This window comes from Lampetra fluviatilis, chromosome 5, assembly GCF_964198595.1.
Source record: "Lampetra fluviatilis chromosome 5, kcLamFluv1.1, whole genome shotgun sequence".
NCBI lineage: Eukaryota > Metazoa > Chordata > Hyperoartia > Petromyzontiformes > Petromyzontidae > Lampetra > Lampetra fluviatilis.
In genome coordinates, this window is record NC_136279.1 from 729682 (window position 1) to 744822 (window position 15141).

At 45.8% G+C, this 15141-nt stretch overlaps 2 protein-coding genes across 8 annotated transcripts in view; both read right to left on the bottom strand.

Annotated features, from left to right (window-relative positions):
- Positions 1-481: 481 nt before the first annotated feature.
- SMIM12 (small integral membrane protein 12) lies at positions 482-4346 on the bottom strand. 5 transcript variants are annotated; one of them, XM_078856325.1, is made up of 3 exons: positions 3923-4328; positions 3164-3220; positions 482-2879 (listed from the first exon to the last, which is right to left on the bottom strand). In XM_078856325.1, the coding sequence occupies exon 3, from the start codon at positions 2871-2873 to the stop codon at positions 2574-2576; it is 300 nt and encodes a 99-aa protein (XP_078712451.1). In that variant the 5' UTR covers positions 2874-2879; positions 3164-3220; positions 3923-4328; the 3' UTR covers positions 482-2573. The 5 variants fall into 5 exon arrangements, 4 of the variants coding, with proteins under 4 accessions (XP_078712451.1, XP_078712449.1, XP_078712448.1 ...); XM_078856323.1 differs by having other exon boundaries at positions 482-2884; positions 3923-4323; XM_078856322.1 differs by lacking the exon at positions 3923-4328 and adding an exon at positions 3857-3916.
- A 3531-nt stretch (positions 4347-7877) lies between these two features.
- LOC144932362 (regulating synaptic membrane exocytosis protein 3-like) overlaps positions 7878-15141 on the bottom strand; it is an 82546-nt gene continuing 75282 nt past the window's right edge. For all 3 annotated transcript variants that reach the window (XM_078856326.1, XM_078856328.1, XM_078856327.1), the window contains one exon: positions 7878-14999. In XM_078856326.1, the coding sequence (XP_078712452.1) occupies positions 14778-14999 (222 nt within the window). In that variant the 3' untranslated portion in view covers positions 7878-14777. The remainder of the gene's footprint in view (positions 15000-15141) is intronic.

The window sequence follows — 15141 nt, forward strand, 5'->3', positions numbered from 1 at the left end:
TTCGGTAAAGTCACGTAGAAGGGAAATAATAAAATAATAAAAATAAAACATAATAAAATACAAAAAAAATGCTAATCCCTCACAATACAATGGCCACCTCCGTGCCCTCGTCGTGGAGGTAGCTATCCAATCTTACATTGACATGCAAATTCCTCACTTCAACATCACTAGCTCTGCCCACTTCGTTCATGACCCTTGGGCTACACCAATTTCAAACCTTTAAAACAGACTTCCTCAGCAGCTTTCCCCTTTTTCTCCTGATGACGATTGCTTGTGTTGCGATCGAAACGTTGTGATTTTTTGTATTATTTTTTAGTCACTTTATTTTCATTTTTTCTATCTACGTGACTTTACCGAAAGACCCAAAGAATACCTGTAGATACTTGTTTGTCATATGTATTTTACACGTATGATTTAGCAACTTGTGTTTGTCTGGACTGCTGTTAAGTATCACCACAATAAGGATATCAACAGGATAATGTATATATAATTATATCATTTTATTCAAATTATTTGTATAATACAATATTGAACTTGCTGTACATAAAAGCAGTGTGGAATACTGCTTAAACATGTATACATATGAGCATACACATCCACATTAATTTATATGTGAAAAGGCCACTTCATAAATTCACTGAAACCCACCAGCATTGTACAATGTTGGCCAATCACAAGAGACACGAGCAGTCTTTTAAATAAACATTGCACAGCCAACATATAACAGCCATGTGAAACCCAGGTAACAACATCCCAGCAACACAGAGGGTTCACCTCCTGCCATTCAACGCCGTGTATATCGCCGAGTGCGCCTTTGTAAATGTGTTCACAGTGGTATAGTGAGCCGGGCGACCAATCAGGGTAAGGGTGGAGCAAGGGACCCGAGTCTTACGTTGCACTGTGGTGATGTGAACATGCTTCACGTCACGCAAAAATCCAGTGTGAATGGTTCCCAGCATCCACGTAGCCAGTGCCTCGGCATTCAGAACCACTGACAAGCAGGAGCATGGTGTAGTTAAGGTCACAAAGTGAAAGGTGAACTCTTGGACTGTGTCACAATCGCCTCCTACTCTGGACAGGTCCACTCTGTACAACTACCCATAACAGCTTCTGCATTTAAACCTGAGGCAACAGTTGCTACGTATGCATTGATACATTTTGAATTTCTTTCACACCGTACGTAGCCAACCATACTTATCGGAGGTGCTGGGGGAAAGGACAAACTAAACTCAAAATGCAGCTACAACAGAGAATGCCATATTGTATCCAGTTATAACTTTCCAGAGCTATGTTAACTCTAAAAGGTTTAATTATATGATACCCTTAGGGACAATTCCTCCACAATCTATAATAATTCTAGATGTGAAGTTTTCGTGGCTGCAAGGGTCCATACTCTCTGGTTTTGTCGGTAGTCACGTAGGTAAAAAAGACGTGACTTTACCGAAAAAAACAAAGAGTAAATATATTAAACACAAAATAAAATACATGTACCATAAAGGGAGAAGACAAAGTTAAATTGACATAAAAGTACTGCAACACTCGAATTATGTTGTATTAATTAGGACACCGAAATTAAGTTACGCAACAGAACTTTCCAGAGTATATTAGCCACATGCAAAAGTATTGCTATTCAGTCTGTTGGAAAAATGGTCCATGTTTTCTGGGTTTATATATAAAAAGATCAACCAATAATTTGGCAAACTTATTTCTTTCAACATTTACTTTAATACTACTCAATTACAAAGGCTGCAGGTATGAACAGGTGGGATGTATGCTATTTCATGTTTTCTGTTACGTCACCTGGCAAACACTACACCAAACACACCATCAATAATTATAACCATATTTGTAGTGACACCGATTGCATTACACACAAATAACAAACTGACACTGGTGTGATCAAAGTCTGACCAAGTGACAAAAATTGGATCAAACTTTTTTGCCCAGTACACTTTCATTCAAGTTGTCTTACAAGACGGGCAGTCACCTCATGAAAGCTCTATGCTACCTATTCAGCACCTGTCCCAACAATCATCCCCCTGATGAAGGATGCTAGTGCAGAGGAAGTTTACACCAATTCAGGAAATCATCCCTCCCATACGCTTGAACAAAGCCTTCTCTAAGTATTATCATTGGAACAACACAATTATCATATCAGGTACATTGCCAATATATTAGAGAACCTTTAAGTGGCATGACATTTTTGAATTTATATAATCTTGCACCGTTGTTAGATCCACCATTATTTTGTCTTTAGTGTAGATACCTCCATCCCATTATATTCTTTATAAAAGAAACTTACAGACTGGCAAAATATTTATTACATTTTTTGGATATCATTCCCATCTTGTTAACCGATCTATTTCTTCCGATTGTCAGCAAAGACGTGGTGGTAGTGGCTCCATTGTCAATAATTGGGACACCACTACAATTTCACGAAACGTCTGCCAAACACGACGAATCGTCACGATGGGAATGACACCAATTACCTTTGCTCGCATCACCAATCTCATCTGGCAGCGCAGACGCAGCTCAACGCAACCCGCCGGCTCGACGGCGCGTCACGCATCGCACTAGCTCACGCTTCCACCGCCGGCGCGGTTACGCTCCAGCACGGCGCGCGGCGCAAACTCGCGCACGTCGTGCAGACTGTTGAAGTGGCCGGGGCCACCGGTGGCCACGTCATGGAGCTGCTCCTGAAGCCGGCGCTCCTCACGTCGCTCCAGCACCCCTCGCTCCTCGTACGGCTGGCCCAGGTCTCCCCCGCGCGCCATCCACTCCAGGTTGTAGCCCACGAAGCCCACGACCAGCGCCACGGGGAAGGTCACGTAGGGCGCGTAGGTGCGCATCGCGGTCCAGATGATCGGCCACATGACGCTCTACTCTGCCAGGGTTTGGAGAAAGCACATGAAACCGGCTCTTGTCTTTTTGTGCTGTCTTTTGTTGCAGTTTTGTATCTGTCAAGTGCAAAGGAGGGTGATGCGTTCCAGAATGTGTCAGCAGCGTAGAGTGTGAAGGAGGCAGCAGAGCATTTTGTGTGGTAGTTTGGGCAAACATTTTCAGGTGACGAGATGGAGAGACGTCAAAAGGCTGGTAGCGTTATGTGTCAAGCTTCTAATGAGCAATATAATTAAAAGTAGTAGGTGGGACAAAATGTACATACTTGTTGTTTAAAACAAGCGAGTACCCGTTGAGCGAAAGTCTCTTTTTCGAGGGAGATCTGGAACGGTAAGAATTTAAACAGTCAGACCACAACATCATTAACTTCACATAAATGTGAACATTACACAACAAGCAATACAATAACAATGCACGCCGGCTCGAACCAAAGAATCAAAGAATAATTCCTGCAGTCACGAAAGCTCCAAAATTAAGATTAATAACAATGCAGTCTATCATTGTAACAACTTCATTTCCGATAAAACAACTGTGGAATTGGGCATATTGTATTGCAAAGGCAATGACACTCATTATACACGCGTTGATACAAGACCATCACAAAGCCAAAATATAACTCGAGATCTTCAGAACATTACTGTAGCAAGACTCGCACACTTAATTGTTCTGTAGCCATTGGGGTTTTCTCGTCATTTACAGCTATGAATGACACACTCCCTTGGCGAGGGTTACGACCGACTCGTGTGTTGTGGACGGGTAACGAGTCAGAGCTTTAAGCAACTCCTCGAACGAGGCCCGATTATAATCCACTACCCCACCCATAACACGATGGCACTGCGCTACTGAAGCCCGAGTTCGACTCGTGGCGAACGTCAGTGGCGAGCAATACGAGAAGCTGCCCTGGGCCTCGTCTCCCCCTGCACCAAGGCGCACCGCCGATGTCGTGTGGCCGACTTACGCGCCACGGGAGGGAGAACTTCATCCAGCAGTGGAGTGACAAATGGGCTGTAACTTAAAACCATACCCGGCTCTCACGCTCACGAAGGCCCGAGGGTGATGCTCCTGGAATCGCGCGAAGGCCCTGTCAGTCGGTGAAGTTCGCCAAGGCCGCGTGGGCCCTTGATAGCCGTGTCGTCAATGCCCTGTATTGCCCACTGAAGGCCCTGCACGCGGTGAGCCCCGTGTGACCACTGCAGGCCCTGCTGACTGCAGGCCCTGCTGAGTGAAGGCCCCGTGTGACCACTGCAGGCCCTGCTGAGTGAAGGCCCTGGACTCGGCGATGAAGCCCTGCGCTGTTCAGGTCCCGAGTGAAGGTGACACGCGGGGGAGCCCCCCCCTGCCTGACCCCTACGGAAGCCGCTCGGGCGGCTCAATTGCGAAACGCGTTATGCGACCAGCAGTCAACAATCGAGTGCAAGCCGATGAGAGCATTACTCCTGCTGCTTGTTCGTGCCATTGCACCTCAACGATGTGACACTGGAGTGGCAGCATGACACCGAAATAACGATTGGCACGCAGCAAGTCGGTGCACGAGATCGCTCTCAATGCGCGGCCACTGCCGTGTCGCTACGCCGCAGCGCAAGGCGGCACCCATCGACGAGTGCGCAGACATTGAGACCGTGGTCATTATATTGTCCACCGGGGTCCCCCTGAGCCAGAGCGTGAACATTCCACTCACCCACGGCGGGGGTCAGGCTCTCAGTCGGGCAAAAGTCAAGAGGTCAATCATCGCGTCCATTGCCACTGATGGCATCCGCCCGTCCATTCCTTCTGCCAGACCCCGCAGTGCTTTTTATGAAGTCGAACCCAACCTCAAAGGTGCCCCTTTAAGTGTCCCCCCACGGTGTGGCTTTAAGTATTCCTCTCGCTTGCCAGCCTCTGGGTGCCACTCGGGCCCGCCTCAGCTCCTCGGATGGGAGCCCGGCCGAGCCTGTGGGTGGTGATTCACAGCGCTCAGGGGAGCGAACTTGCGTCAACCAAAGGGACGTTTGGTGGTGCAGGACCCACCACGGAACCCCCGCTCCCTATCTCATGAACTTGCCCATCATCTTTTTTGGGTCGATACAATGAGTACCACTTCGTGAGAAAGCCAACAGTGGTTGGCCAGATTCACAGTGGATGTTTGGGTCGGATCGCGAAAGTAAAATGTGTTTCGCAAATCCTCCATCCGACACAGCCAATGAATAAAGTTGGCATGTGAACAAACATGCCATGTTGTTACTGCTTTCCGGGCACCGGTGGTTGCCCGATGGATACACTTCGCCAACGTCATAGGTCTGCGAGCGATGAGCGGGCTTGAAGAGTGAGTCCGTGTTGTTTTGATTCTGTTCTGTTGAAAGAGAGCGGACTACAATAGTTGTCTTTCTGGTCCATAGTTTGGGTTGCATGGCCACAAGCACACTGCTGTGGCTTTGTCTTGCATTTTCCATGTATACAGATGTGCGCATTGGCCTGTTGATGTTCTGTTGCGGTTAATGGTTCCACCAGTGCCTTTGAGGAATGGCGGAGCCAGGAGGTTCGATGTTTGAGTCTTGGATGAGGTGTTTATTCTGGACATTCGTGGTATCCCTCTCTGTTCACCAGCAGTGTCCCTCTGGATCTGGGTGGGATTCTAAGATGGTGACAGCAGCGCGGTTGCCCGAAAGGGATCGGGGCTTGAGTCGGCGGTGAGCGGCATTGTTGATATTTGGCGACAGGATGTTGGCCAGAACAGGGAGCCAGAGGATTGGCATCAGTTTCAGTGGCCTGGTGATGGGGCGCATTGCGTTGGATATCTCGCAGTGTTGTGTACGAGCTCCCTGAGCAGGCTGGAGCGCAGTGACTCTGCCACTGAGCAGATCAGAGGCAGGGCAGCAGTCAGCAGCACAACGGCTGAGAACCCCAGGTCGTACATGTCAGTTGAATAAAGCACAGAAATTCATCAGTAATTAATTCATATATTTTTTTATTGTTTAAAATAGTGTTACAGTCAACAAGTCAGGCATTGTACTCGGTTTAAGATACCTGTCAGTTGCATCTCCATACGCAAACGCTACATGGACAGCAACATGTGCCAGGTTAGAAGTGCACGTAAAAAATAGCCATTCTCACGATAAGACGCCGTGGAGAATTCATGATATTAACAGCACACTTGTTTACGCCCCAGTGTATGTAATGTTAGATGCCTCTACGTAAAATTATAATAATAAAAAAATACAAATTATACTTCTAAATTACATATTACACATGTTACATACAATAGCAGCTTTATAAATAAAAAGATAAATTATTAATATTGATTTATATATTTCCAAAATATTTACTACAAGATTATGATTGTCCATAACCCATTTCCTGGCAGTAAACTCTTCCAGTTTGAAGAGCATGTGAACACTTTATATGCCATCGATTTTTGCATACAATTCTCTCATATATTACACATGTTATCATGATTACAGTAATTATTTACCCATGATATAAATTAATAGATAATTTTGTATTGCCTCCAGTGTTGCAGAAAGCATCAATGAACCGTAGTAAAATGGGGGGGGGGGGGGAATGAACATGAGCGTTTTTGTTGTGAAGAACAGCATCACGTGTTATCAAAACTAGATCAATTAAACTTACAACAAACTCCATAAACATTCTTTATACAGCCCTTAAGGGCTCATAAACATTAATAATGGTCGATATAGTGTGACAAGCAAGATACAAAATATGGAATGCATAGATATGTACAATTTGTTTATTACATAATGCAATACTTAATATTTAATAAGTGTAAGTATAATACAGCAACGAAAAATATAAGCATGCGATTTATTATTGAATGTGTAATCAGTGATTTCATACAGGATACATGCCAAAAGGTTCCATAGTAATGATGTGCATTAAAAAATAATGGAATGCTAGCTGCAGAAGGTGTTTTAGTTATCTCTGGAAGGCCAGGAACACTTCAGAGTGCTTGTCCCCTGCTTATGTGGCTTGTGAATAAACGCCCTGGGTGGTCGTGATTAGCACAGCTTAATTTTCATGTCTATGGACGAGCTTCTAAATAGCACGCATCATTTTAAGCGACAACCCTGTTTACTGCTGTAAAAATGAGAATTTACAAGGTTGTATCAGTCACTACCCTTTTGTAACATCATTCTTTTTCAGAGATGGAATATTGTTGTTGCGTTTATTTGTACTGTTGCATACTATATGCACACGACATGCACAATCTCCTTAAATAACAGGGTGAATAGTGAATATTCGGATTGTTTTTGTTTTCATAATAGTGTTTTGGAAACGAGTCGACAATGTTAAAATAATGCCCATGCGGCTGGTAAAATAAAATACTTTGAGATGTGGTGAAAGTTTAACTGCCCAGTAATAATTGCACAACAAGTGGAAGTGAGCCCAAATGCGTGCGTCTTCATTTCATCCTTGCACGGTCGACTTACATTTCCAATTGGGCGCATTATTTAAAGGTAAATTGCTGACCGTTTGCAATAAAGCTGATCAATTTTGTTGAAGGAGGAAGATACACAACGCTCGCTCTCCATCACCATCTCAGCAGGCCTCATTGTAAATTAATATCCATAATGCACTACATGATGTGCACATGCTCCACTTTAACTGCGTGGATTTTTATATAATCCAATTTCATACAGTGGATGTAAAACAGAGCATAGAACATATATATACACCTATGGCCTGCTCTCCCTGGAAACTCAAACTTATCTTGACGTAAAACCAATCCCAGTCCAATAACCTGCAAGGAAATGTCACACTATTAGGTTCTCCCAAACAAGGGCTGTAATACTCATTGGTGTTTTATGACCTTTATGTATGTGTGTGCACGTGCTGGTGTGCATATAATGTCCGTAACTTCAACTATAGTTTTATGAGTGCTTAAAGCTGTACACCAAAAGCAAGGTAGATTTTTGCTCGAATGCATGTGCCGTGAATGCTGAGTTGTGTGACAAGGGCCGGAGGTCTGATACAGAAGGCTAAACTAGGAGCCACACTCAGGGTTAAGTTCATCAACATTTTGGCCAAAATCTGTGGGATTTTACTCAAGTTTTAGTTTGTAAATTAAATTTAGTCATTAAAATAAAATAAAAATGCTGACGAATATAACACTGGTCACGCTATAAGTGAGAATAATTTCACTACTTTAAAACGCCTCCAAGCTTTATGTTTCTGTTTTCACGAGGTCACACCCAGTAGGTTCGATGATAAAACTGAGATGCACTCACATATTGTGAGGCAGAATTTGCAGTCACGCTTCTCACCAACATTAGTCATGTGAATACCATGTTTAATAAGCAAGTAAAAATATAATTTCTATAAATAAAAAAACACGTAGTTCAATTGCAGTGACTGCTCCTAAACGCAGCAACGTCACCTCCCCCCCTTCACCGTTATAGATACATGTCAAACATCCCAGATGCCAGCACCACTCACGGAAGACTGCATCAGCATTTCCCTTCTCTTACTCAACAGCAAATAGTAAAATGAAGTCACACAATGAAAAACTCGTGTGTTCGGAAGGATGGGAAACGTAACAAAACAAGCTCACTAAAAATGTGCGCACTTTAAACAGAGACATACACTTATTTTACTGTCACGTGTGGGTGAACAGGACGGTTCATGTTGAAAGAAAATGTGTCGCGTGGAGTCTCTGGGGTGAGAAGGCTGCCAGATCACACATTCCTTCTATTACATTGACTGATTGACTTGGAATGCAGTGGCCTCTGGAGACAAATCGGTCATTGAAGTGTCAAAAGGGTCCCTAGGGATAAGGCTTAGCAAAATAATTAAAATGTTTGGCAAATCAAATTTGCTTTACGACATCATAACAACCACATGTACGTCACGGACAAAGATACAAAGCCATGTTATATATGATGACAGGCAGTGCATCTGTCAGGGTAACGTCAGCCAAACATGCAAGGGTCTCCAGTGTTACGGGCTGCTGTAAGCAGACCTGTCAGGCGGTGTGTTTTAAGTTGGCACTGATGCTGGATAAAGTATGTCATTAAAAAATGATTATCAATGGATGCAAAATGAAGTTGTCAAGCCAGCATAGTTACTAAACCTAATTTCTGACACTCAATGAATGAATCTCCAGCACTGCGACATATAAATAACGAGGCGTCTGTCTGTCGGTTAATCTTTCAGTTACCAGTCATCATCAATCCTCTCTCGAATTGGATGGTTGCCCTTTGAAAACGCTTTCTATTAAACATTGATATACTAATTAATTTGGTGGTGCCTATTCGCATTTTGTTTTGCACGAGGAAAATAATAAACCCATGCAGTATTCCTGGCGAATAGACATTTGAAAGTGCCAAAGCGCCTGAGTTAGCTAAGAAATGTTGAGTTACGACGAATTCCCTCCATCGTAGAACACTCTAAATTATCTCATTACACCAGTAATATGTTAACAGTTAACAAGATGCAATATATTTTTAAAAAGTCATGCACGCTTTTCTGGATTCTACGTGAACACGTCTCTACAATAAAACTATATTTCTTAATCCGTCCGCTGCAGTGCAAATACACGCATGAATGTCGCGCGACTAGGCAGCACGTACAGCAAACCATCATAAACAGCCACTTCCTCAAATGTAGTAAGACCACCATGAAAAGTCAACGACCGAAGGGATGGGGTTGCCATCCGCATGCTCTTCACCCTGCAGGGACACCAGCACGGAGGGGGGGCCTGCAAGTGGTCCGACTGTTCGTGATCAACGACGCAATGGAAATCAAAATTAAAGCGACGGTGGGCAAGAGCCTCGAGTGACTGATGGGGCGTTCATGAGGAACGGTTCAAGTGATCGATGAGAGAGGAGGCGGGATTCTGGGAGGAAGGGGGGAGACTGTAAAGAGGGATGTCCCGTGGGGGGGGGGGGGCGTGAAGGACGAGGATTTAAGTGACGCGAGAGGGAGAGGATCAGATTGAGTCGCAGGGATGGAGAGGACGGAGTCCTGGGAAACCCGCAGAGACACTCCCGAAGTGGGTCCAATACGAGCACTTTGTGGATGGACGTGAACGTGCGGCGTCAAAACAACGGACGGCAACGCCCTCTCAGAGTGGACAGAGGCATCACAGACTTTAGTTTGTGTCATTCATTAGTTGACAAACCAATGAGATGGATAGGGGCCAATCTCGAAGTTGGGGGTGTGGCAGTCAAGAAGCCATGGGAGGCTAAGTGGATGTAGGCTAAGGGGGGGGGGCTGGAAAGGTGTTAAAGGGGGGGGGCATAGCCCATGGTTATCCCGCTGCCCCACTTACCCAAATTAAAAGACACAGAAACAATATTTTCTGAAAATATTGAGTCAATAATTGGCACTCCATCACGGTGTTCTTATAAAATGCTATGTTTGGGTGTAATGGTTTCAGTAAAAGTGTCTCTTTCTTCCTATGCTTGTACATTATATGCATGTCTAGGGAGAGAACATTTTGTTGAGTACATACTGTATTGATGTAATTAGTAATTGAGAGGCATTGCACTTGAATTGTAAAAGCTGATATGTAATTAACTCTTCACAGTAATGTATATGTGTTAATTTAATCATTAAATGCATACCGGGACAATGCGTAATGTATGTGCTGTAGAGCGCTCAACATGGTTTTAAATATATTTAAGTATATCCATTTGAAATGTTCCTGGATAAACTAGAATTTAAAGTAAATTCCCATGTATACCCGTCACCCTAAACTTGCTCAGTTCATGAAATGCATAAGAATGCTCCTATTCGGAACTCTATCATAAATACGATGAACCCTGCACGTAAACAAGGAGAACACACAACGGCCAGCTGAACATGGAGACTACAGAGCCCCGGGTGGGAATTCCAATGCCTCTCATCGGAACAGATCGTGTGCGTGCGTGCGTGAGCCGCACTTGTTAATGACCGCCTGCATATTCATCCACGTGCTCGGGCCTCGCTGCATTCCGACCCCAGGGTGTTGTTGTGTGATGACCACGCCGAGCCAAACGCGGGCGGCTCGCCGATGAACCCACACGCTGACGTAGTGTGCAACACAACTTGTCTATCGCGCCTATGCAATGTGGCGAGGGTGGATTACAACGGAGATGAATTATCACTCGCAGCAGCGTCAAGTTGCTTCCACCTATTTACAAGCAAATTAGACGAACACTTACACGATCCTCCAATGTAAGTCTGTGTCAAGGAGTGCAACACATCTGGCACATACCCACACACTAAACGGACTTGCTTGCCTCCCAGTTGCGAGCTGGCAAGAATGCAGCGACAGCCCATTGGCGATGTTAAACCCGCCAGGTGGCACCTTGATCGGTGATTGTGCTCACAATCAAAATGCGCTGGGGAGCCAATCTGCACTGAGCACGGGGCAGCCTCAACGGATGCAAGAACATCAATCACCGCTGGTTAACTGAGGTGGCATATCGGTTTGGTTGAATACACACGGTGCATACGTTCCATTCAGTCCATCGGGCGTCGTGTCCTCCTGTAGCGAGTGAGTGTAAATGGAGATGTGTTTTGCCTGCTCTGTCCTAGTTTCACAGTCCCTTCAAGATTGATGTTTTATTCATATCTGCAAAACTGTCACGCGTCACCTTCACTTGAGTCGCGTTTTTCTTGAATGCAACTTCGCAGCAATGCGTGTCACGAAGTGACCACGCAAGCACACGACAACACAACTGCCCTTGTCATCATCAGCCATGGTCACTCCACTGCTGGCTATGTGCGTATCGGTCAAATCACCCCTTCTCACTCACACGGCACATTGTTGTGGTGCTTTTGTGGACGCAGGAGTACTGGAGGAGTACCCGAGGCCCAATGATCGCGGGTTACCATTTACAAGTCATAAGAATACAAAATAGCTAGTATATATATTTTTGTTTCTGATGCAGGGAAAAATATTTGTTTTGCCACACGACCTTGTTGAGGACATATTGCGATGTCTTTTACACCCCCGCACACATAATTATATCTCTTGTGTCTACACGCAGATATACAACATTATTATGTCATAGTTACCAATGACCTCGGCCACAGTAAGTGAAACTGTGTGCGTGTAAAAGGAGTACAACTAAAATAACTTACACTTGACCTTTCAGGCACTGTCCTCCTCCACTGCTTAACTCCATACCTAGTAGATGCTTTTGCTACGCTGTTGTTTACTGATACTTGTGTGTGTATAGTGTGTGCACGTGTGTGTATTAAGTAAACATTATACAGATGTACGATCGATTTGTATTGTGTGTCCTCTGATGATCTGGACTCGTGTGGTAGCTTATGCTGCTGTGCATGCCCAACGGTTAGAACTGCGTTTACATTCACAATCTCGGACTGTTTTGCATTTCCATCCCATTCCACATTCCACTCGGATGGCAACGGTGGGCGCCATACGCTCTCAATAATCAAAATATCGCGTTAGACACGAACACGTTATGAAATCAGAATATTGCGCATTTCAAAAGAGGGGAGGCATGGATATCATTGTTATCTGGCTTGCCGGCCGATGCGTCTGATGGCTACATAAGCAAATGAAATGCCATCTATGCAAACGAATTTGTGAGTGTCTCCAGCACCAGCCTTCTGTGGGATGTCCTGACATGTGCAGTGCTGACCTTGCATGCGATGCGATGTGCTACTGTCCGATTGGCTGTGTTGGTATGAGGTGCAGGCGTAACGCAAACATCGATGTAGTCAAAAGAAACATTCCTGACCGTCTTAATCACATCCTCCATCGCACAGTCAGTCATCGCGCGTTCGTTGCTGAGGGGTTGAAGGTGAAGGGATAGAAACTAAACCTGAAACTGTGACATTGTGTGCGCGGCCGTGTTTAAGCATCGAGTCTGGGCCCCAGGGCGAGGCCCCGCGACCCCATCGCGAGTGATGTTGCGGCTGGTGCCCCTGGTGGACACCGCAGTCGACCCTCCTGCACCGCGTGCCCGGCGCCGCTGTCCTCGTGCCACCAGACCCTGGCCAGGCTCCCGTGGGGCACCGCGCTCAGCTGCTGCTGCTGCTGCTATTGGCTGCTGTGTCAGTGGCTTTCATAGTGGAGGGTTCGATTGGAGCAAAGTGTCAGCGCAGACAAAGCGTAGCCTGATTCCTCTTTGAATAATGCAGTGTTACACTTGGCTGAACTGGCCCTCCGCCACCAGTGAATCTGAAATCTCATTCGTGGCACTTAATTCGTATTCGCGATGCAATGAAAGTGTGCTTTCAACAATGGAATGTGAACCTGACACCATTGCACGTGTAAGCCCGTCTTTCTTTGACAGCATGACTGTGAAACATTAAGACTGTAGGGGAGAACGCGTGGGGCTGGGCATTGCGTTGCAGCGACGTTTGACACTTAAGGGTTCAGAGTGTGGATTTGGTAAACGAGTACAGAATCATCTCTTCAGACTCCTCTTAAGTCCAACAGACCGTACGAGTGGGCCCCACAGCTACATAGCTTTATGAATACCCAATGTCGTCACTCTCTTAGATACTCGGACTTACGACAAGTCTCATATAAAACTTACACAATGTTAGGGCTGTCACAAGTCGTTCTGTACTCCGACCCCTGGAATCCCATGCAGGCAGATGCTAGTGAGCATGCTGTACGCACACCCCAGACTGAGTGCAAGAAAGCAAAGAACAGCATGCCATGAGTGTGGTAATACATAACACAGCTGAAGCCTTTGGGATCATGCCACCGGATGCTTGTGTCACGTATATAACCTCATACCTATACTTATCAAGAGCACAGAACGTGTCGGCGAATGTCGCAGGGGAATTGTGGAATGCGGTGGTTGTGCTTACAATTATTTTCTGCAGCAAAGAGAGCAGGGCTGCGACTTAAATAGCGCTGAATGCCACCACACCGCGCACAGTGGCCCATGTGCATCCAAGGGGAATATGAAAGGTGGATATCTATTTAGATTATAATAAATCTTTTTGATTTTCCATTTAAATAGCGTTGCAATTTCCCTTTACTTAAATGTCCAGTCATAAGGCTTTGTCAATGGTTCCGTGACTTTCCGCACCTCCGATTACCGTGGTTGGCTACGAACGGTGCGAAAGAAGTTCAACATACATACTTCTGTTAAAATTATACCACACTTCACATTTGGCACAAACTCGTCATTAATGAATACATTTCTCTCTCTGTTGGTTCAGCCTGCGATGTTTTCCACACATGTAGTGTATAAAATTCTCACCCAGTGTGCATGTAAACATATGCATTTATAATTTTACTAAATGGGATTCAACTACTCTTTGTTTTAACAGGCTTCTGCAAAGGATGCGATTCGCCCTTAAATAACACTCAGCGGCATGATGTCTGGGGGCTAAAGAAATCATCCGAGTGGACATTGCCGTAAATACCCGAAATATTTGATTTATTACAGTATCGATGAGACCGGAGGCGATCTAGAGAAGCAGCGAGCAGGTCACATTTGCTATGCTAAGTCACTAGAGCCAAATACAAATCTTGGTCCTTTAAAACCATCAAAAGCCACACATGTTCCCCGTTTCACATTTTGTACATCCACCTTTAGCGAAGACCCTGCGTACGGGGGGATAGGGAAGAATGTGCAACTCCAATTCCGTCTCCGTCTCGCGGCTTCATTGACGTTCAACCATTTGCCGCCTCGCTTCCCAAATCCGCACAGTTTCTTCCACGTCCATTGGCAAAACTGATTGTCGAAGACAAAGCGGCCTTGCGGTTGGTCCGTAGTGGTACATCTCATCGGATCTAAAACGCGAGGCTGGATCGCCGCCGCATCTGCTGACCGCTTGCAAATTCGTCGACGAATCTGCCGTTGCGATGGTTTCCGCCGCCTGGCGCGTAGTCCTCTGTCGCGTCACAGCGCTCGCACGCGACGCTCGTCGTTCCACTGGCCGGCCGCCGCAAGCGCCGCTTGGCTCTAGAAGGAGCGCATGTACGGCGCCTCGGCGGCGCTCTCCAGCGACGATTGCGACGGCCTGCGCGCCACCTGCGCCAGCGTCGGGTCCACGAGCGAGAAGGTGGGGAAGAGTTTGTACCAGCCGATGACGGCGCTGCTCAGGTCCAGGTCCTCCAGGAGGACTTGGGCCGCTCCCATGAAGCACTTGTTGTCCATCCGCCCGTAGTCGCCCCACACAATGATCTGCAATGAAACATAACGATTATTTCGTGTTGTATACGACGAAACGGGTCAGCCGGTTGCAGAGGTACGCAGTTGAAGACCGGCGGCCACCCTGGTAAATACTGCAAGTGTATTGACCATGGAGTATGCGCCGTCTGCTTCG

What these genes read in the sequence shown, in the direction of transcription:
- SMIM12 (XM_078856322.1), bottom strand. Translation starts at nt 3,880, where the DNA reads ATGAAGTTCTCCCTCCCGTGGCGC. An exon ending in AGTTCTCCCTCCCGTGGCGC is followed by an intron (nt 3,221 to 3,856) that starts GTAAGTCGGCCA and finishes TTACCGTTCCAG; the next exon opens with ATCTCCCTCGAAAAAGAGAC. An exon ending in TCGCTTGTTTTAAACAACAA is followed by an intron (nt 2,880 to 3,163) that starts GTATGTACATTT and finishes CTGGCAGAGTAG; the next exon opens with AGCGTCATGTGGCCGATCAT.